This window comes from Sabethes cyaneus, chromosome 3 (genome assembly GCF_943734655.1).
Source record: "Sabethes cyaneus chromosome 3, idSabCyanKW18_F2, whole genome shotgun sequence".
In the NCBI taxonomy this organism is placed as follows: Eukaryota; Metazoa; Arthropoda; class Insecta; order Diptera; family Culicidae; genus Sabethes; species Sabethes cyaneus.
The window spans coordinates 174,683,764-174,707,714 of record NC_071355.1 but is presented as its reverse complement, the minus strand read 5'-3'; the positions used below and the strand labels follow the sequence as shown (position 1 = coordinate 174,707,714).

General features: G+C 39.5%; 1 protein-coding gene across 1 annotated transcript in view; it reads left to right on the top strand.

Annotated features, from left to right (window-relative positions):
• The first annotated feature begins 7,532 nt into the window (after positions 1-7,532).
• Positions 7,533-23,951, top strand: part of LOC128740427 (netrin receptor unc-5-like) — a 249,626-nt gene continuing 233,207 nt past the window's right edge. Inside the window, exons 1-2 of the mRNA XM_053835968.1 lie at positions 7,533-8,495; positions 20,157-20,373. Of these exons, the coding sequence (XP_053691943.1) occupies positions 7,533-8,495; positions 20,157-20,373 (1,180 nt within the window). The remainder of the gene's footprint in view (positions 8,496-20,156; positions 20,374-23,951) is intronic.

Sequence of the window (23,951 nt, the reverse complement as noted above, 5' to 3'; positions counted from 1 at the left end):
CGTCCGGTTTGTGAGAGTTGAATACTCCTGATACAGAATATTACTTATCCCAGCATCAGAACATATCTCGCGTATTCTCGTTTTTCTCTTTTTTTTTCTTTCGGTACGGTCATTGGTGCATAAAACAATATCTGTCTTTAATTAAAATGGTTTAGTACGACCATTGACAAGTAAAATGATTCAGTATGATCATCGTTCAATGAAGTATATGGTTCGGTACGACCATAGTTGCATGAAATGGTTCGGTACGATCTTAGGTGAATAAAATGATTTTTTTTATATTTTATTGAAACGGTAGTCGTTTTACAATTGACGAAGGGACGGTAGAAAAAAGTAACGTGATTTTAAAATGAAGGAGAAAGAACGGAAAGATGAGAGGTGCAGCTTTTTCTGTACTATTTACGTGAATTTAAGGTAGTTCGCACGCATACTAATGCGTTAACGTGAAATAAGGTAGATGTTATTATTTTTTCTAATAACAATCAGCTGGAGATCACGTAACACTCTGTAGAGAAATTTACGTGATTTTTCACGTGGAAAGAAATGTGGATTATTTTGTGTGTAGGCAAATGAAATGTTTTGGTGCGTTTATTCGAAGACCCCTGTAACATTGACAGCTCTGCCAATATTCCGGGGACACTGATGGCAGCTCGCTCTGCCGGCCTTGATGCATCAGATGTGTGAGTACTAATATTTATACTGCCATATGAAAATAGTCGAACAAAAATCAATACATAATTTCGAAAAGCTAACTAACTATACAAAATTTGCTACCTTGCTTAAAAGATGGTGATGGTCACGTATGACGTTTGTATGGAAAAATAACAGAGATGCTAGTCTTGTTAATAATGGGGTCTTCGGTTTATTGTTGAATAAAGCAAATAGGATAACGTCATCAGTTTTCGCCGCTTTTATCGGCATAAAATTGGAAAATCGAGATTTACTGCCATATAGTTGCATGTAGATGAGCAGTTTCAAACATACAATAAGCAGAAACATTTTTGCTATGTTTTGGAATAAAAATTAAGACTAAATATTTGAAAATATAGTTGTAAATGTAAAATTTGTGATGCCTGGTCAACCAGTTTCGCCACCCCTAAAAGCATCGTTTGTGGCATGTTTAGTCTGAAAATTCATTTATATTTATGTATGTTTCAAAAACTTGAATCAATTTTCAGTTGAATGAAGAAAAGAAAATGGAAATTCGTTGAAAAATAACCGAGATATGGCAATTTACTTGAAATCAGTATCAGTAGAGCGTCTATCTCTAATTTGGCACAAGATTTTTTAATTTATTGACACTGAATGCTTTACCAGGTTCACGGCTTTCTATGGCAACTTTGTAGCAGATTCAGAGTACCCCGGCGGAAGTGTTCATTTTAGGATATATTCGAAATCAAATCAATATGGGTGTCATATTCTATAGTTTTGATATCTGTAAAACCTTAAAGTTCACGACCTGCATGATGCTATAGTTTCAGTCCTTCCAAAATGGCCATAAACGGTATTGGCAATGTTTTAGGAACTAATTCACGGAAATGGTTACTTTTCATCAGTCGACTGCGACTGATCATCTGTTCCAGTTCAAAAAATATAAATTCAAATGAATTTTCATACCTAAAAACGTAAATCAGTATTTTTTAAATAATTTCCGATATCTTTTAAATATTTAAGAAGAATCAGAGAATATATCTCGGCGAATCGCAGGACATCGCGCCTACTTCGCCCTTCGCAAAACGCGGCAATTAAGAGGCATACGCTGTCGTACGTACCTGACAATGTTCAAACTCCCTATTAGACCGGTAGACCATGCTCACGGAAGACGTACGCTCCTTTGCGGACAACATTTGGCGGAGTACAAGTTGAAAGTGAAGAGTAGCGGAGGTGCATGAATCAAGGGCAACAGACACTGCCTGGAGAAATTACCAATATACATTCGGCGAAAGTCGGTACGCTCATGGGTAAATGAAACTTTCAAATTTTAATGTATAAAGTCTATTGGCTAAAAATTATTTCACATTCATTAGTTTCTTGATGATAAATATTGTCAGTTTTAAAAGAATTGACAGGTTCACTGATTTGCCTTTGTAAAACGGATGGTTTTCATGTTTGTGAATATGATGGTACGCTACGAATTTCCAAAAAATAGTGTTGCATTTAAGTTTACTTGATGCAGTAATTACAAGCAAGAATCAATAGAACAGATTCTACTGATGAAATCGCCACATTTAAAATTGAGTCAAAGTGATCGAACCATCCCTGGTCGCAGGAAGTACATGCTTTGGTACGACGAAGATATGGATCGGTAAGATAGATGAATGAAATTATTTGATACGCATAGGTAAATAAAGTGATTTTGTACGGTCATTGTCAAAAAGATGTCTTTGTTCAGTATGATAATACTTGATTGTGAAGATTTTTAAAACTGCATTAGATTCTGAAAAACTGCTAATGTATTCAATTGTCATTTACAGCGAGTAGCATTTACCTTTGATAGCATTCAATATGACAGGATGTAAATATGTACAGACCAACACTGACTGATTTCAACCGGCAAAATCCTAAAGCAGAGAATTCTGCGGGTTCAGAAAGACGCAATTAAGCGTGTGAAGAAAAATTTACTTGACAGACCCGAAGGAAGCGTAGAATTCTGTATTACTGGAAAGACGTCGTGAAGTTCCTTTTAGACTTAGCATACGAGACGCATCAACCTTATCCTTAATGCCGAAAGACCCAGAAACTTGCGATCGAAAAAGAAGGACATGCGACCGAAATGTTTAAAATGAATTTTAAAATTGCTAACGTTTTGAACAATCCAAGTACTGGTAATTACACCAGGCCATGAACTGACTGCTGAGCACACTCAGTTATCTGCAGTTGGTTAACAAGTAGATTTGAGCGATTATTTGTGGCTGTATAATAGACTTCGCACACGGCGAAAATTCAATCCTAAGAGCTCACTAGATCTGCGGAACTCTGCTAGCACGTTCAGATGAACTTACTCTAAAAATTGCGAATCAATGTTTCCGCACTATCGTTTAACCTCCAACAAAGCACTAGCTTATGGGCGACGAAGCTGTAAGGGTTCCATTCCGAAAAACTGAAATTGAATAACCTCAATCAGTCTTTCTTGGGAAGGGTAGGAGAACAAAGATTTTTGTTCCTCTAAGATGTTCCAGTAATGAAAATGACAAAAGAATGTCTCTCGAGTGGTTCGCAGTTTCATAGTGGTTCGAGCAGATTGATTCACTGGGTGCAGCCTTTTTGAACACTTCTGGAAAGATACGTTAAGAGCGCTCTTTCAAAGACCTCTTAATACTGTCACCACGTTATTTGTACGCGGGCATCTTACGAGCTCATGGGGAATCCCCGAAAGTTAACAGACTTCTTGGCACGGTAAAGCTTGCTTCAGATAGTATTGGAACGAAAACAATTGCGTGTATTTCATTTATTTATTATTGAATACAAGATCTTTTCTTACACAAATGTAGCATTTTATTCGTATTTTTAAGAAAAAATACGGATAAAATTACTCGTCACGGTTTCAAAGGAGTTCGAAAACAGACACTGAGGAAGCCTGCAAGTTGTAGGCGAAATACGTATCTGTCGTGAATAAAATACACATAGTAGAATTAAATTGGATAAGTTTTCTTATTTTTTATTTTTAGGTTTCGTATTCTACTAAGACGCTCCAAAAACTTCATTCAAAGGAATTGTCGAACTTTTACTATAATATATAGCTCATTACGCGGCGCACACTTTCTTCGTCCATCCCCAAGCAACAAGGGGAATTTTATTATACTATTATGGCGGTCTTCATGACCAATTTTGGTCTTAAATGCCATCAGAAGAGCGTAAAAAAACCCAAATTGTTACTTGGGTCGTTTTGGCTACTTTATTCCACCAGGTCTTCATCTGATTTATGTCTTTGACAACTTTTCCCTTTGCCTCGAGTCTTCTCTTCATGATTGCCCAGTATATTTCAATAGGGCGGAACTGGGGGCGATTGGGTGGGTAAAGGCCCTTCGGAATAAACTGGACCCCTTTCTCTGCATACCATTCTAGAACGACTTAGCCGTAATGATTGCTTGCCAAATCTGGCCAAAAAACATCACAGAATAGTGGTGGGATTAAATTAACGGTAAAATTTGTTTTTGGGACACTCCTTTTGGTACAGTTCCGCTGTCATTGTCTTACTTGTAACGAAACCTTTGGTTTTTCTGCCACCGCTGAAAATGCCCTGCCAAATCATAAATTTTCGTGCAAATTTGTCGACAAAAACAAATTTAAATTTGCTTGGAACATCCCCCCGAGCCGTTGCCAAGTAAAATTTTTGACCTGTCATTTGCCCGAAACCAGCCTTGACATAGGTTTCATCGTCCATCAGAAGACACCCGTCGAACTTGGTTAGCACCCGGTCGTATAGCTTTTGAGCACGGATTTTGGTCACACTGTTCTGTTTTGTGGTTTGGTTTGGCTGTTTGCTAGCAAGTTACGATTTGATTCCCTCCCGGAGTCGAATTCTCCTCACGGTATTATGGGTAGCACCGAATTTTCTGGCCAAATCACGGTCCGACAGATTGGGATTCCTCATGATGGTCTTCAAAACTTTACCACGCAGTTTCCGGTCGCCAATTCCACTCGGATTTTAGCTTGAGGCTTCCGAATTGTCGTCAATGTTTCCTTATACCGTTTGATAGCGCGCCATGCAGTATTTCTGAGCAATTTCAGCTGTTTAGCTAGCCTAGATGCAGACCACAATGGATTTTCCAAATAAATGTGCACAACTTTTTCCCTTCTTTTGGCTTCCATGTTGTTTGTTTACAAAATACAGTCGTTTTGCGGAATGTCAAAAATACATAGGTGAAGCTAACAACATTTCCGACACGCGTGCGCCAAGAACTTCCAAATCCGTCCACAATAGTGCCACAATATGAGCAAAAGTTTGTTTCAATTCTAAATGAAGCAAGCTTTAGTTGGACCGTATTCTACCATCTGAATCAGCATTCTTACAACAACTTTTTGTACGCAACGATTCGGTTTGAACATCATTATCGTCACCGTGTCGTATCGGTTGATGAATTGTCAAACAGCACATTATCTGTTGGTGCGATTACCCACCCATTCTGCTGGCCAGAATGATACTCAACGAAATCTACATTTCTCTAATTTGTGCCAATGTCGTATATCGATAAATCTGTTGTCACATTTTTACAATACTCGATAGAATTGCATTCAAGACAAAATAGTAGCAAACTATTACTCTTAGCTAGCAACTCATCGGTGCGCATCGCTTTATCATTAAATTGATTAAACGACTGCATGTGAGTTGATGGCAGCTAAATACTTCTGGCGAATCAGAAAAATCCACTGGATCCATATCAGATGCATATTATAAGCGCGACGGCTTCTAATATATCGATCAGCAGAAATAGAAAGAAGAAAAACAATAGCGACAAAAAAATAACTTCACTGAAGCATTCACTGGAATGTGCTTTCTCGATTCCTTTTAACGAAAGACTCAGGATCGAACCTCAGAGCCACCCCGAATTGAACAACGGATTCGCACTCGTAGCAACAGAAATCACAGGGTAGTGATAACTTTTTTTAACAGCAATAAACGCACAGAACGATGACCTTGAGAGTAGATTAGTCTGAACTGCTTGTACTTGCTTCACTGCTTTGAATACCAAAGTAATCGCAACAGCGCTTTTCATCACGATACAGTAAAAAGGAGGTTGCATTAAAATAACTAACGACCCTTAAATCGCCAGAAATTGTTGCTTTGGTATTACCTCCTGATCTGATACAAGACTTTTTTTGCTGACAAAGTAAAATGGTTACGAAATATTAACTATAAACGAAAGTGAATCAAAACTGCTTTGTACCTACTTCCTACAACGGGTAAGATCAGCAATGCAATAGTTTCAAAACCGCATTTTGACCATGCATTGCACGTATTCTAGTATTCAGTGTTAGTGTAAGAAGAAAAACCAAATTGGTTGTGTCTAAAGCCAACGTGAAAAAAAAATATTATCATTCGTATATTTCTAAGATTTCATGCCCTATTACAAACTGCGAGTGCCACGTACTTTGCAAACACATGTCACTTATATGCGAAACACAAGTTATCATGGCATTGAACCCGCATGAGTTTCATCAACAAATTCTTCGCAAAGCTAAAGTATTTATCGGTCTGATGGAATCAAGGCAAAGTTTTGTATCTCTAGTAAGACATGGATCGGTCTATTTATGTATCTGGGATTAAAATATTTCCAAAGTCCAACCGTCTTCCCTGCTCACAACCGACTGCTAAACCATGCACACGCTTCCATCTGGTAAATAGAAAACTATTCAAACTGTAGCCCAGTAATCCTCACACAGCAATTCGCACCAAAGGCTAATCGTACTTTAGTGTACCCCAGCTGGTGGGCTGAACCGAAAATCGATTCTCAATACTTTATGTTGGCCGTTTGCCAATTATCTAGCCAACCAGCCAGCCAGCATAGCGGTGCGAAGTCCTCTGTCGAGACGAAACTTTTTCCGGTCCAAACAGACCCGAGCGCAAAAGCAAACGTCTTGGGGATTACCGGTGGGCCCCAATCCGAAAGAGGTTTCCAAACTAACGCTTTTTATTTCTTCCCATCCACTGCGATGATATACAATCGAATGACATTGCCCGTTTTGGCCAACTGTTCTTGTTCTACTGTCAGTGTGCATGTGAGCAATGAAAATAGTCAAAAGATAAGAAAGTTGACTTTCTCAATTTGCATAACTCAGCTATGTGTGTTTGAACCAGCCTAGAACCGGCGAAATTTTGGAACGTTCGTTCTGCCCTCTCTATTAAGCAGTCTATTATCCTTTCACGCTTCGTCAGCCGTTTTTTGGGTTCCGATTATTATGACTGTGAGAAAACCGTCGGAAATGGTTAGCAATGCGTGAATTACGTTATCAGTGAACAGAATATGGTCCCGAAAGTTTAACATTCTCAACCGACCTTGTCTAACAGTAGACTTTGAAGTTGAACTTCCGAAAAGTTTTTATTGTGGTTATTCAAGTTTACATATTACATGGAACTTTATGCTATTTACAGCATTGTTGTTCAATTGTTGTTATGAGATATCGAGTCTTCGTTTCGATACAAATTAATGCAATATATTTTTTGGAAAAATTGATTTCACTTCTAATACAATGTATTTGCTTTCTTCCACTTCACTAGGTTTTCTCGAAAGTCAACATTCATCAGTGCATTGCTGTTGTGCTCTGCTTAATAGGACGCCGAATCGCTCACGTCAAATACGCCGTCCTTCTGCTTGCATAAATTATGAACACTTTGTCGCCATCAATCGCAGCCGGTCCGCTTCCGACCAGAGTCAACACAAGCAGCAAGTGCGCCACCCAAAGCAGCCCAGCGAAGATGCCTCCATCTGCGAAAAACTCCTGCCATCACCAGTAGCACCATAAAAACCAGGAAATTTGTTCAGCTGTGCGCCTCCGCGTCACTAACCCCTCCCGATAGGCACGGCCAAACAATGGAGCTTTCTTATAAATTATCGTATTTCCTCAATCTATATTTCATTTTCGCGACAACGACAGCACTTTTCGCGACTTTCAGCGTGGCCTCCGCAGCCAAACAGCAACAACCGCCAAGAAACGTGCCAAACAGCAACCTCGGCCGTCAACTGACGATAGCTTCGTCGTCCTCGTCAACGCCATTGTTGTTGGCAATGGATGAAAAGAACGCACCGAGTTCACCCAGCCCGACCACTGTCAGCATCGGTGGGTGGAAAAGTTCGTCCTCCTTTTCCACGCGAGATAAATCTGGTCTGGAGCGGAGTAACTTCGACGGTGCGGCCGGAAAATTCACTTCACACCCCAAGCCTGTTAATCATTATTTTAGCTCTCCCGACTCGCTGATTTTGAGGTCGCGGCCACAGGTAGCAGATGATAGGAACGGTGAACGGATGGCCCGACCGAAGGAACACTTAAACATTCTGTACGACAGTCACCCTCGGGAAGGCACTAGCGAGATGACAAGTGGAACTACTCGAAACAATCAACCGGAGATGAGTGTTTCCAGACAGGAGGAGGGAGAGGACGAATACGATTCTAGAAGTGATAATTATGAGGATGACAAAATAATCAATCCAGCGGCTTTGGATAATTTTTTCGACCGTTCATCCGCCTCTGAGGGGGGTGCCTATCTGAGCGGTGGTGGTGGTAGATTTGAGAACAAAGCTACCACCGAGGCTGACTATGAGGAAGAAACCAGCGATGAGGGTGAGGAAGTTGATGAAGACTCATACGGTGAGGAAGAAGAAGGTGATATTCTGCCGGTAGATAAAGCATTCGAGAGTTTTGGTAAAATCGGTGAGGAAACCGGAACCGGGAAAGGGGACAGTGCACTGCCTTATTTTCTGGTGGAACCGCAAAGCACGTATGTGATAAAGAACAAACCGGCAATTTTGAAGTGCAAAGCGGCGAACGTGTTGCAGGTGGGTAAATTCATTATAATTTATTTCATTTAGGCACTGTCCTGCTATTGACGAATGAGCAATTCTCGTTGAAACAGGCCACTTTGGTACAAAAGTTTTGAAGAGTATTTTAGAACACGAGATCCTTAAATATTCTTCACAACTTTTGTACTTGATTAGTTGAAAATGGTTAAAAAATAAACATTACACTTTTAGTATCTCGAAAAAGTGGACCCCCGTTTACCAAGGAACCCGACAATTTCACAAAATTGCATTTGTAGCAAACTTTGAGATCTATATTATGCGATTTTTCCTAAATTTGCAATAAAACAACTAACAATTGGCATGGTTCTTTAAAGTAGAAGAACAGAGCTTACAAATGGAGTGAATTTTTGACAACTATCTTGGATTTAATCGCCATATTATATTTTATCAATGCTAAAAAATACATTTATCCAATTAGGTGTGCATTGGCATTAACTAAATGAAGCAACAAATTACCTGTAGCAAAGTTTACAATTTTCATATAATTATTGTGATATTTCCGAAATTTGTCGTGAAACAAATAACACGGATTTGTAAAGAGGAAGGGTATGGCTTTGGCGACCATATTTGATTCTATCAGAAATCCACCATTCATGTGGCATAAACGCAACAACCGATTTTAGGTTGAAGCTCACCATTGGAAAACTGAGAAAAAAAATGCTATATGAAATGAGATATTCATTCCAATGGTGGTTTTAAAGTGAAAATCGGCTCCTGGCGAAGACGATGTTTTTTCAGTGATTTTAACCATTTTGAAACCATCATGTACGAAAGATCCAATATTTGAAGACGTTGTGTGAGTAGTAGCCCCGTTTCAACGAGAATCACTCAAATCGAGTATCAATGTTTTGGAATACACTCAAATCTCGTTTTACGTCCACTATTGGGGGGACGTAAATCAAATCGGTCGTAAAAAAAGTGGACGTTAATTCAAATTTCGGACGTAAAACGAGAGGACGTTAATTCAAATTTTGGACGTAAAACGAGAGGACGTTAATTCAAGTTTTGGACGTAAAAAAAGTGGACGAATTGACATAATTGGTTCCAACATGGAATAACTCGTGATCCTGACCGTATAGCACGTTGGTGTCTTCGACAAAGTTGATTAGCAGATCAAGGGCTTTTCGTCGGATTGTATGGATTATAGAATTGTCTCACTACGTGGCGCTAGTGTATATGTAGTACTCTTATGCAGGCCATATCTTGCGCTGCTGACTATCTAGAATGTTGCGGTCTTCGGGAAGTTTACTCAAATGACTGACACCTTCAAGATGGTATGGAAAATAACGCAGAATTCGCTCATTACGTGGCGCTAGCGTATATGTAGCATTCTTATACAAGCTGTATCTTGCGCTGCTGACTGTTTAGAAAGTTGCGGTCTTCGGGAAGGTTACTCAAATGACTGCCACCTTCAAGATAGTATGGAAAATGCGCAGAATTGACTCACTACGTGGCGCTAGCGTATATGTAGCATTTTTATACAAGCTCTATCTGGCGCTGCTGACTATCTAGAAAGTTGCGGTCTCCGGGAACGTTACTCAAATGACTGCCGCCTTCAAGTTGGTATGGAAAATAGCGCAGAATTGACTTACTACGTAGCGCTAGCGTATATGTAGCATTCTTATACAAGCTCTATCTGGCGTTGCTGACTATTTAGAAAGTTACGGTCTTCGGGAAGGTTTCTCGAATGACTGCCGCCTTCAATATGGTATGGAAAATAGCGCAGAATTGACTTACTACGTAGCGCTAGCGTATATGTAGCATTCTTATACAAGCTATACCTTGCTCTGCTGGCTATCTAGAAAGTTACGGTCTTCAGGAAGTCTCGGAAAAATTTCTGTTTTATTTGTATGAGAGTCCTTATCCTCGTACCACAGGGGTAAGGGGTCTCAAAGCATCGTAAAATAAATTCATGTCTCCAAAAACACCCACAAGCCAAATTTGGTTCCATTTGCTTGATAAGTTCTCGATTTATGAGGATACTTATATTTCATTTGTATGGGATCCCCCTTCTTAAAGAAGGCAAAGGCCTAAAATCACTATAGAAAAAAATCTTGCCTCCAAAACCCCTTACATGCCAAATTTGGTTCCTTTTGCTTGATTAGTTCTAGAGTTATGAGTAAATTTGAATTTCATTTGTATGGGAGCCCCCCCTCCAAAAGAGGGAAGGGGTCTCAATTTATAATAGAAAAAATTCTTGGCTTCTGAAACCTTTATATGCCAAATTTGGTTCCATTTGCTTGATTAGTTCTCGAGTTTTGAGGAAATTTGTGTTGCATTTGTATAGGAGCTCCCCCTCTTACGCCCTTCTTAAAATTGCTCTTTCATCCACCCTTAAAATTGCTGGTCATTTTATCTATCCAACGACATATAAATTGTTCAGTTTTGTTCAGTAGTTTAGTAGTTATTCGCATTTGAAATCTTTCATTCAAACGTTACACTTCTATTTTCGTTTTCACAAAGTGGTACCCAGTTCCAGTATAGTAAACAAAGACGTAGTCCTACGTCAAAATATTTTAAATGTTTGAGCAGTCAATGAAAACCTTGAGCTTTAACTCCATATTTGGTACCAAAATAATAAAAATCAATTCAGTGGTTCAAAAGTGATAAATTATTAAAGAAGGAAAGCTTGGCAAAAGTTGGGATTTGGGACCACTCTTTCTCAAAACGGGGCTCCCTAAGTGCCAATTGAAAAAATACGGGTGTAAATTTTGTAGAATTTTTATGGAGGGTTGACCAAGCGGGAAAGCGAGGGATAAAAAATACACAATCATCCTAAGAAACTTCCCCGGCCCCAAAAACTTGCACGTTAATTCAAATTTTGGACGTAAATCGATAGGACGTTAATTCAAATATCGGACATAAAATGAAATCACGTAAAATGAATGGACGGTTCGGTAACTTAAACTACCTTTCTGAAGAAAGGAACTTCTTGTACAACCAAGATCATGAGTTATGGCAAATACAAAAAAACATACACTAGTGCAGCCGGTTCCATACCACCTTGAATTTTCCATACCATCTTGAAGGCGGCAGTTATTTAAGTAACCTTCCCGAAGACTGCAACTTTCTAGATAGCCAGCAGCGCAAGATACAGCTTGTATAAGAATGCTACATATACGCTAGCGCCACGTAGTGAGTCAATTCTGCGCTGTTTTCCATACCATCTTGAAGGCGGCAGTCATTTGAGTAACCTTCACGAAGACCGCAACTTTCTAAATAGTCAGCAGCGCAAGATAAAGCTTGTATAATAGTACTGTATATACGCTAGCGCCACGTAGTGAGCGCTCCATACCATCTTGAAGGCGGCAGTCATTTAAGTAACTTTCCCGAAGACGTTAATTCAAATTTCGGACGTAAAACGAGAGGACGTTAATTCAAGTTTTGGACGTAAAAAAAGTGACGTAAAACGAAATCACGTAAAATGAACGGACGTAAAACGAGATTCTAGTGTACATATTATTTTTCTAGACATTTAACAACTTTACTGTAGTTACTGTGGTAAACCACAAATCTGGGTGTCATAATAGTTATGATACACAGTTTAATTAACTCTAGATATTAAACGTCGTATAGTAGGTACTCATTTAAACTTAATTGTTTTCGGTGCTAACTAACAACTTCATGTCTTGAGCAATTCCAAGCAGAATCAGCCTACAATTCTTTCATGTAAATATAAAAAGTCTTCCTCGTCTCCATTTTTAGTCTGACGCGTAGTGCTGCCGCTGTCACAAAGTGTCTAGTAATAATGTCAAGGTCGTCTGCGAAGGCTAGGTGTTACTTACTTGTGCTGAAGAGCGTTTCTCTCGTTTCGATTCCCGCTCACTGGATTACATACATGATAGTCCATGTTCTTGTTGCAACGTTCTGCGTGCAGCTTTGGTCAGCCGCGTTAGTATGTCTCCGCTCTCCCGCATTATCTGCCGCAGCTGTTCATGCTCGACTGTATCGTATGCTGCCCTGAAATCCACAGAAACAATTGGAGGGAGTGGCTAAGGGATAAGGGATAGTGGTGCCTTATCATTTGTGTAGAGTTCTGTCGGGAGTCGGTCCTTTTCGGCGGCTCTGTTACTCTTCAGCTATCCAATTTCAAGCCAGATCACTTCGACATGGGGAGCCATGCCGCAATTATTGCTCGTGGCCACTTGCAGTTTAACTTTCGTTCCGCCTTCTTTTGCTCTGTCACCATTAAAATACTCGTCGAAGAACTGGTTCCACTTGTCGACCACCTTATGGCCGTTTGTGACCAGGTTTTCCAGCTCGCTTCTACTCATATACTGTTTCAATGTGTACTTACTTGCTTATCTTGGTGCGATACTCTTTCAGCCATTTCCTCCCAGCGTTGCGAAAACGCAACGCACCCTTCTCTCGATTCTAGAGAAGGCTAGGTTTGAGATATGAACTTGGACGGTAAGAAACAAAAAAAGATTGACAAAAAATCTAATCGGCCTGTTTCTTTTTAAAGTATCGATGTTACAGATAACAAAATTACGGCTGTGTAAACATAACAGGTCTTGCTAATTTTCAGTTTGCTCAAACTAGTAACTTTGCCCTCGGATGGCAAAGGCGAAACCGGTGAAGGCGGAACGTCAATTACAGTATTTCCGGATTCGGTTTTCTGGAATCTAATGTTTTAACCACTCCGGAATGACAGAGCTGTGTAAAAACTGCATACCATCCCTCCACCCCCCTCTAAGTCCATGTGTTTGCATTTTTTCAGCGTACAGTTGCGGGACATAGGGACAAAATTAAAAATACATCTATGCGGTTTTTTCTTAGTTGGTCCAAAACAAAACTTTCCTGAAAGTTTCAGCTTTTTACCTTTGCTGGAAAAAGTCTGGGGTTCAAGGGGTTAAGTACAGGGTTCTCCTGTAAAATAATGATCCACCAACATGCTCAATTTGTCTCCGACTCAACATTGTCCCACACTTCTTAGATCTTACCCCACTTGGTCTAACCACCCAGTACGCTGCACACCTCTGTGTCTGGTACCAACCAGATTCGCGGTGAACACCGTCTTATCGGGGTTCATAACCGTCCGGCATTTCACAACATGTCCCGTTCACTCTTCCCTTCCAGCTTTAGCGACTTTCTAGATACTGGGTTCGCCGAAAAATTGCGCTAGCTCGTGGTTCATCTTTCACAACTACAACTGCAGTTCACACACATCCCATCAAAAACGACTAGTGCTTGCAAGTCCTGTATACAGCATCATCTACGTCTCGCACCTCTAGAGACACACTTAGTATGACGGCAAAGCTTACCAGACCTTAGAATCTTGTGGTGTCCACAGAAAGCACGACTTTCGACAAGAATACGACTGCAGACTTCAATTACAACACTATTACCTACACGAGGCTTGTGCCTAGCTACCTTAGAGATGCGATGCTGGTGTAACAAATCAGTCGTCGTATGCTCGCATTTGGGTTGGGGGGGGGGGGGGGGGTCTGCTGGAGTCAGCAGGATCGTTGCATTAATCTCGTAATTGTCCTGTATTCTAATAACCGGCTGTGAAGTCTGTCGATAAAGAAGTGACAAGACGTCTATAACCCAAGGCTTTGCATTGCTTTTTGTCTATACGAGTCCTATCGCATTTAGTACCTCCTCCTAATGAGTACTTGGTTTAAGTCGTATTCATGTAACCTCGAGAAAGGCGATCGTCGAATGTACTAAACACATCTAGAAGCCTAAGCAGCTATCCGAGTTCTCCTTCCTTTGGTGGTGTACTTTTCCAAACCTCTTGGCGGCTGCACTGACGCTGACTTTCTAAAAACTGATAACTATGTCCAGCAATAGGTCCTGTTTTATTCGAACACAGTATATCTTCGAAGGCTGGCCCTTTTTTCGTGGTTCATCATTTTTTCCTTTCGTAGTCACCGCCTTTTCAGCCGCTCTTTACTTTATCATATAATAAAGAAAAAGGGTTAGTCGACCTGACATTCATCTGGCAAAACAGGGAATGGGAAAGTCCCGCTGGTCTGCAGTTCCTGGTAGGCATTGTTTGCTGAGAAGGCGTAATGATTTGATATGCCGCAAGATGAATTCTTTAAAAATCCAAAAATATCCCCCGGAATCAGGTACCGGATCTTACGGAACCGATGCTGATGTGTCCATTTGCCTTCAAAATGTCTTTATCATATTTCCAATAGTCTAATATTCAAGGTAACGCAATTTGACGTACCGCAAGATAAATCATCCTAAAATTCAAAATTGCCCCCAAAAACCGGGTATCGAATGTTCCGGAACCGATGGTGAAGTAGCCATTGGGGTCCAAAATGTCCCCATTGTACTTCCACTAGACTTATTTTATCAATCCAATGTGATTTGATGTGCAGCAAAATACATTATCTCAAAGTACTAAAATGTAGCCGGGACCTGGTAGCGGATATTCCGGAGCCGATGCAGATGTGGCCATTAGTTCTGGGTCATATATTTCAAACGCGGTAAAGAAAATAAAATTCGGATTGAAAATGGATGAATGAGAGCAATTTTAAAACATGGGTCGTTTTCGACCCCAATGCATTATGTGTAACTTTTTTTGCTGTGGCTCTTCTAGATGGCACTGCAAGCTGAAATGCTCCCACTATACTAGTTTTCTAAAGTTAGGAAAAGTCAGAAAATTTCAAGTCTCTAGGAAGGTTAAAGGACCTAAAGGCCACTGCTCTACGGTTGATTCCTATGGTATCGACGTCAGCCGCAAAACCAACAAGCATGTGAGATTTCGTGATGGTAGTCTCTTTTCTTTCCACGTTTTCTGTTCGTATTGCACCTTCCAAGGCAATGTTGAATAGCAGGTTAGAGAGTGCATCTCCTTGCTTCAGTTCATTCAACATCACGAAAGCGGCCAAGGTCTCACCCGTTATTCTGACGCATGATTTTGACCCATCTAGCGTTACACGAATTAGCGTAATTAGTTTCATCGCAAAACCATGTTCTGGCATTGTCTACTACACCTAATTTCGTTTGACTGAATCGTACGTCGCCTTAAAGACTATCAATAGGTGATGAGTCTGCAAGTTGTACTCCCGGAACTTGTGTAGTACCAGACGAAGGGTAAACATCTGATCCGTCGTGTAGCGACCCTCACAAAAACAAACTTGGTACCCACCGACGAAGGACTCCGCTAACGGTATCAGTTTACAAAACAGGACACGGGAAATCACCTTATAGACATAATAGCGCAATGTAGCGCCTACCACTATATTTCCTATATTTTATATTGACGAAATTATTTCACCTTTCTTATTCAATCTCATAAAACAGTTCTTCACGATTTCAGTCCTCCTTCTGACGCTTTTTCCCTTTAGGATCGTGGTCAATTCGTTCCCTACTCGTCGACATTTGACCAAATAGTCTTTTTTTCTCTCCATCGCATTTCTTGTATTCGGGGTTTTTTCACCTAGCACAGAAGTTGCAGCCTCATTGTTGGCAGAACGTATCCCGGGTTATCGGTCTTTATGAGTCGACGTAAAGTCTCATCCAACAGGGGCAGGAAGTTCTCGGCAACTTATGGATTGTTTAATTGTCGAATTCGTCGTTGCGACAAATCTTTACGAATTTGCGACACATCTTTCCCACGATACTTTTTCGAAGTTTCGATGTTTCGGGAGGTATCCGGTCGCCACCCACGAAATTCAACGATCTGCAGTTCATACCGAATGTTCCGGGTCGAATTTTAATCGTATTCGGAGCTATCGTTAATTGTAGTTTCATTGGGGGAAGGGGGAATCATGAGAATGGTTACGTAATAAAATCAGAGCACTTAAAATACGACGAAAGGACATGTTGGTAGGCGAAAATAACGAATCGAATGAATAATGAAAACTAATGAAGATTACGATTCAAAACTACAATTTATAGCTAATGAAGATGATACTACTACCTTTTTAATTATTACAAACCATTTGAGCCCAATATTTGTCGACGCTTCATTATTAATTGTTGTTGAATTTCTTTGAATAGAAAAAAATTAAACGGTTTATACGACTTACATGCAATTCAATGTTGAGATACGAAGGTAGGTTTAGTTAGCGTTACGTAATTTAATGGAGAGTTATGCTAAGTGTTACTTATTGTTGTATAGGGGAGGGAGAGGGTAAAAAACCGCAAGGTTTGCGTTACGTAATTTGTGTACCACGCCCCAGAATGTGGAGTCTATAAAGAAAGAAATAAAATTTAATCAAATTCTAGTTTAAACAACAGTTTACCTAACATTCATTTAGCTTATACTAGCAGCAATTTAAGTTTTATTACGTTCCTCTGTAGTATTCAAGATCAATTTCATAAACCCGCTAATGAAACTTTGAAGTCCACTAGAATCTTCTGATGACCGCTCTAAAACTCCATTTCAACCAAAAGGCCCACTCTTCAGAAGGTTTTTATAACCTTTACGCTTTACGGTTTACGCTTTTCTAAAAGCACCAAAAAAACCAGTAATGCTTTTCGCTGATTCACGGCAACCGTCTTAGTCTAATTAAGGTTTTCACTTTGTTCGACAAAGATATAAAGCATAAAGTTTGCTGTGTAAAACGCTATATCACCCAGCCAAGCAACAATGTGAGTTTTATTGTACTCTTATGGTGGTCTTCATGACCAATTTTGGTCTTAAATTCCATCATAAGAGTGTACTAAAACCCAGATTGTTACTTGGGAGATCATCCTGGTCGATTTGACTTACAGCGCCCATAATAAAATATCCGAAAGAAATGTTCAGCAGCATATGCGCATTAAATTTTATTGCGCATATTGGAATGATAAGTGCCTAAGATTAACGCGCCATCATAACTACGCAATTTTTGAAAATCAAATAGGCCATTACAAATATTTTATAAAGTTTTTGTCCTTCCGGTGTTCGGCCACTGAAGGGGGGGGGGGGGGGTGGGGCAAAAAAAAACAAAGTGAATTTTTTATCGAGCAAAAAAAACTTGGTTTTAAGCTTTTTTATTTTAAGTTTAAACGTGAAAACCGAATCAATTCTTGCTTTTAATATATACGTTATTATTTTCCATGCAAAAAAATCTACGAAAAAAAGACGAAAACGAATGAAAATTTTTTTGGACGATTTTCGGGAATTCCATTGTTTGAATTTCCATTTCTGTGTCGTGCTAGAAGCGTGAACTCAACTCGTACACTCGTTTTTCGAGTTTTTCAGGCTGTAGAGCCCACAGACAATTGATTTTACTAATAAAATTAAGGGAGGGGACAAAACCTTTAAAAATACTTCGCTATGGCCTTATTTAAATCAAATAGATATATTCGATTAGTCAATCTTAGTTTCTAGCAAAATCATTCTAGTTGCATACTGACATATTGCATACTGAAAACCGATAAATAATAACTTCCTTTCTGCAACTCAGTTTGATTTGATGAATTGTTGATTGGCGACCAAAAAATGCAGAAAATTGGCAATATGCCTTCACAAAAAACCATGTTGTATTGTTACGTCCCACTTTTAGTAAGTTTTAGATGTTTCACTGCCAACCAGTTTTATCATGGTAATATTAGTAAACACAATAATTTTGCTTTATTAACAGTTTTATTAAGGTTTTATAGCTAGCTATAAGTAGTTTTTGACTTGTTTCATCTTGGTAATGCGCGACACCATGATAAAACCAGAGGTAATGATTCATATCACTATAAAACATTGAAAAATAATATCCATCATTATCCGATGAGTGACATACGTTTGAAACTTTTTTTTCACTCTGAATAGCATTTCTTGCTGGTCCGTAATAATACAAAAGTTGCACAGTGGGAGCTTTTACTGTTTCTTCGATCTATTCCATGCATAAAATGTTCATACTTGTTTCACTCTGGCTCATCGTACTTTCTACTAAGACGTGCCTTCATCTAGTTATATATTCATTCTTTTCATGTTGTTACATATCTGATTAACATGATATATTTCATAAAGTTAAAAAACAAATAAAATCACGCCGACGTCAATGAATCACTTTTAAGTATAACACATCCGCTTTTCGAATAAAATTTCAATGGATTACATTCTGAAATTTTCTTCTACTAAACATCCATTACGCAAATGTGCGCCGAGAGGCCCATTACCACGGCAGGATGTGCCTACACCAGAGTACTTAATCATTTAATCCACTTTCAAGCTCTGCTACACACCGTGTGGGGTTGTATCCTCGAAAAAATAGTCAAGGTTTTCCCCGTTCAGCTAGCCGCCCCATCAGCAGCAGCAATAGCAACAGCAGTGGGTCTTAGGAACTAAGCTTTTGCTTCCATGCATACATTCCTCGAACCCTGTCGAGTTTTGTATGCAAAACTCAACATTTACAAGCTCAATAAATCACTCGGCGGGAAATTAAACAAAGCCGAGTTTACATCAACCCGCTCGAAGAGAGGGAAAATGATGCTCAAATGTAATCTCACACGGGCTTACGGGGAAAATCTTTTTATTTCTGCTTGGCACAGCCAGCCGTGCAGTCGTGCGCCCGGGGAGAACCGAATGGAGGCGATCTGTTTTGAATTCACAGTGGCAGTGCCGACAACAGCAGCGCAGGATATACCGACGGTGTGCGCTAACACAGGCTAACATCAATGGAGGTGGAAAATTTTAATGCCGAAGCTTGTTTTTCCGGAAACTGCAAAATGGTAATGCCCGAGCGAGCGGCTGCTTTTGCTATTTCGACACGGTAAGGATGTTCAAAGCACACGTTTCAATTGTTTTTTTTTGCGGTTTGGTCAGTCGTCATCTCCGAACGAGCAAGCAAGTGGGGGTCCTAGAAACTGGAAGCTAGCACGAAAGTGAAACTTTCGTACTTAACAGAAGGATCTTTTTCTCTTCCTATCATCGGTAGAAAGTAGAATAACGAGTAGTAGAACGAACCCGGCGAAGCAATACAAGGATTATTTTATTTAAATTTCTCTCCGCAGTAGTGACTGCGATTATTGGAGAAAGATTATGCTTTGTTTGGGGATTTAACTCTCTGTTGGAGTCTTGTGCTGTAGTGTGAGAGATGTCATTTGAATTTATATTGAATTGATATCGATTATAACAAAATTGAATTCAAAAAATTTTAATTAAAAAAATATACATCGATGAAAAGAAACTCAAATTGGTTAATCATGCTATTCAATGGGTTACTTTGACACCTCTCGTGTCTTTGCATAACAACTCTACTGTACAGCATAAAAAGTTAAGTATTTAGTTCCTTTCTCATAACCATTTTCTTAGAATTCAAACATGATTCAATTTGGTATTCAAAATCTACGGATTCGCTTTACTCTTATTTACATCTAACTGGCTCTTTGTTTGTATATGTATAGACTGTCTGAACTGTTTTACCCATGACTGGTCAGCATGAATATTTCATACGAATCTGTACGCATAACGAACGAACGGGGCACTTTCACCATTCAAACAAACGATGTCGAAAGGACTCTTTCCCGTATCGTCCGTTGTTTTCATTCAGCTTAATCTTAAATACCGTCCAGAAGCGACCTGCTATTTGAATATCAAACCGAGAGTTTATCAGTCCTTGCCTCGTTCGTTGCCCGCCTATCCTCCGTGTTCACTATCATCGCAGCACAGAACAGCTAAAATTCGCATAAATCTTAATGTGTTCCGACAGAACTTTTACATCGTTGCTTTCTTGAATTTCTTCATGGTTGCAGGTACACTTCAAATGCAGCGGCAGCAACAAACCACCACCCTCGGTCGAGGAATCACACGTGGATCCCCACAGTGGGGTGCACTTTCAGGAGATTACTGCGACCATTTCACGGGATCTTGTGTACGAGTACTTTGGAAAACCACCGTTCAAGTGCGAATGCCATGCCTGGTCACCGCGGGGAAAAACGATCAGCCAACCGGCGTCGATCGTTGTTGCATGTGAGTAGCTCTCTAGACCTTTAAACACTATAATTTGTATGTGTATCTTCAAATTTAGGTTTTGTGGAAAATTGCAGCATAATATTTCAAAAGTCACAGTAACGTTCAAAGTTGAAAGGAATCTTATGTTACTGGTTAGCTCATTGAAATGTGAAATAACTTTAAGATTTAAGAAGTATTATGTCCAAAATATCTTATAAATGTTTTAAATTCAAGAAAATCAATTTTATTTCATCAATCTGATGAATTCAAAAAGCAATTACAAATTTTTAAATTATAGTTCTTTTACCTTGACATGTTGTGACTACCTGTGATAAAATTCGGGGGAGGGGTAAAAGTGCGATGCGGGTAAAAGTGCGATTCAATGATTTATCGGTGCAGATTCCGAGTAAATTAACTACATTGGCCTGGATGGGTGACTACTTTGACAGCTTGAATCTAACGTAAATTTTGGTTGCTTACGAAAAATAGTTGCTGAGTTCTGTGCAAATTTTATTTCAGGGCGGTTTTGATGTAATTTTTCGTTATACGGCAAATACGATATCAACAGGAGGATATTACTTGTTGAAAATTTGTAGCAGCGTTTAACATCACTTACATATCTGTTTTGAAAATACGGTGAAAAGAATTTACAAAGTATATTTCGCTTTTCCGTTATTTAATCTAACGCCGTCAAGCGCTTAGCGGGGTAAAAGTGCGATTCACGAACAGGGCAAAAGTGCGATTCATGAGCGAGGCAAAAATGTATAGCTATAGGCACTACATTACAGATACTTTTTTTTACGAGTTGGGAAATCTGCTGAGCACCTTAGAAGATACGGTACTATCAGACACCTGAGAAGATAACTCAGGGAGTGGGGTTTAGGTATCCCGACCCCCCTAATGGGGCGTGAGGATCCCGACCCACTAAAACCCTACTCGAGTCTCAGATTACATTACAGATACTAGAAATGGAAGATCCGCAGAAAACTATGTGCTCTACAGATGTTGGCCGAAGGAAAACAATGTTTTCCGCTGATGCAACAAAAAACAAACGTTTGGAAAACTTTCGATCTAACGGAGGTTGCAATACACCAGTGCAAAATAGGAAAGGCGCAGATTGAGAATATTCCTTACCGAAACATAATGCAGATTGGAGATAATATGGTTTTGTTAGCTACTATTGTGCTAATTTCCTGGATTCGAGCTTCGCACTTTTGCCCCGCTAGTGGCGTAAAAGTGCGAATCTGCACTTGATCAGAAGAAAGAAGAATTTATTTTGCAAAACACTATTACTGCAGATGATTTATAGTTGAATGTAAAGGCATTGAGTTACTGCATCACTATAAAATATATTATGTTGTTGTCCTTCTTTATATCTCACGAAAATTGATGACAACTTCAAACATCGCACTTATGCCCCGCCTTACTCTATGTGTAGTTTAGTCGGACACGTCAAGCTTGACCGTGATTGGTCGATTTACGATTCCACCCACACCATGATGAAATTTCTTATCACCAACATCACCACACCTGCATATATCATATTGGTCCAGCACGAATCATTGTTTTTTCACACATAACAAACTAACAAAGTGAAAGATTTACCTTTTTGCCAGTCACAGCCAGTCTAACTAGCATTTTGTAGAATGTGCACTTTGTACGGGGGCTTAGATTGTTCGACCGCAAGTGTCGGCCTAACTTTTGCTGATAATACACCTTTTAATCTCACGACTACTGTTTTACCTGACTCACTGCGAATATGCGTGTTATTGAAATAAAACGTCACCATGCGTTTTATTCGTTTATAACGCATATGCAGCTAATATCGATAACAACCGATTTTTTATAAGTTGTGCTTTTGTTATTGCATTTAACTTGTAAAAAGTTGCATAAATAACAATTCAGTTTCACAATACAATTATTGCGTACTACTAGCACTTGCAATATAATGTTTAAGTACGTTATTTTTAGTGATCAAAATCAACGATATTTTCGATACAAGGGCGACATTTTTCGAAACCTTTCGGACCAACACGATACCGCGAATACAACGCTATGCGCAGTGAGTCAGGTAACACAGTAGTATTGTTGTCCTCTGTTGCCAGTGAGCCAAGGTATACGAACTCGTCGACTACGTCAAACTCATCCTCGTCGATTACCACGGTACTGTCTAAACTCGGCACTCGGTTCCGTCCGCCAGCATGTAGAGTACGGGAGGGTATTCCCAGCACGCCGCTAATTTCGGCATACATTACCTTTTTTGGCTACACTTTCCCAAATAAAATATTTGCCGCTATATAACAATACTGAAACGAATGTAGCACTCATAGACTTTAATGTGTTATAACTATTTTCATAAAAATGTAAGTAATTTGCTAAATTTAATTCAATAACCATCAAAACCACTGTTTTTCCACTAGCACGTCACCAGGCTGAAAAACCCAACAGCAATCGCTTACGCGCATCCGCTCTTCATGATGGTTTGGAAACACACACAATTATGATCAATTTTACTTGTTCTAGAAACTAAACAGCTGTGAATATGCTATCACAGAACAATTCTACTTCGTTTTGTCACGGACGAACACAAAAATTTCTCTGATATGAAAATATAAATCAATTTTCATTCCTTAGCCATTAGCAGCATTTTGTTTTTCAGCATATGGTGCGTTATTTACTACAAAAGTTCAATTCAATGTACAAAGTAGTCTAAGTCCCCCCTAACAAAAAAACCAAAAAAATGGTGCGTTATTTACACTACTACCACTATGTGAGGCCTGAAACGCCTGAAAAGCTACTATCGTGTTGACATAGCTAGTATTTGAGTTACAACCACTTGTTTCTAGCGCTAATGTAGGGTAAAGAACTAGTTTTAAGCAGTCTAAGCGGGTCACTGATTGTTTTACCTTATTACAAGCGATGGGTTGACTAAGTGGGGGATATCAGCATACCAATGTTCTTGCTATCTTTAGTTCTTCAAGCTGTCACCATTGGAAGACACTATTGTTGAGCTAAACTTTTGATTTTTCGCTTTAAAAGTTGGAGCGGTGAACTAATTTTGAACACACCGAACCCATTTTCACCCGCAAGGTGCTATTTTAAGCAATCCTGAAATCTGATTTTTGAATTTTTTTACGTCCCGTTAAAAAATCCCTCGAACTTTTCCCCCTATGCAGTAAGTTCGCGTTCCTATCCGCGACCTACTAATCGGCATCTGATGCGTAATCGGCATAGCGTATCGGCATAGATGCGTAAAATGCCATCTGTCTAAATTGTTTATCGGGGCATACACTCACCGCACCGTTCGGCAAACGGTATTCGTCGTCTCTTTTATTCTCTAGTGTTCTTATGGGAAACTGCGAGTTTGACGTCTCACTCGCTGTTCATAAGGATGGTGCGAGAACAAAAGAGGTAAACATATAGCAGTATAAACGATCCGAGTACAAACGATCAGAACAGTGTTGTCAAAGCAAATAACATTGAAACACATCGTTGCTTTATTAAATCACTGAAAAAATCTTCGAAAATTATTGAAAAAGCTGTCTTTTGTGTTGTTTTTAATAAAGAAAAATTAATTATGAACATACATTTCGCTT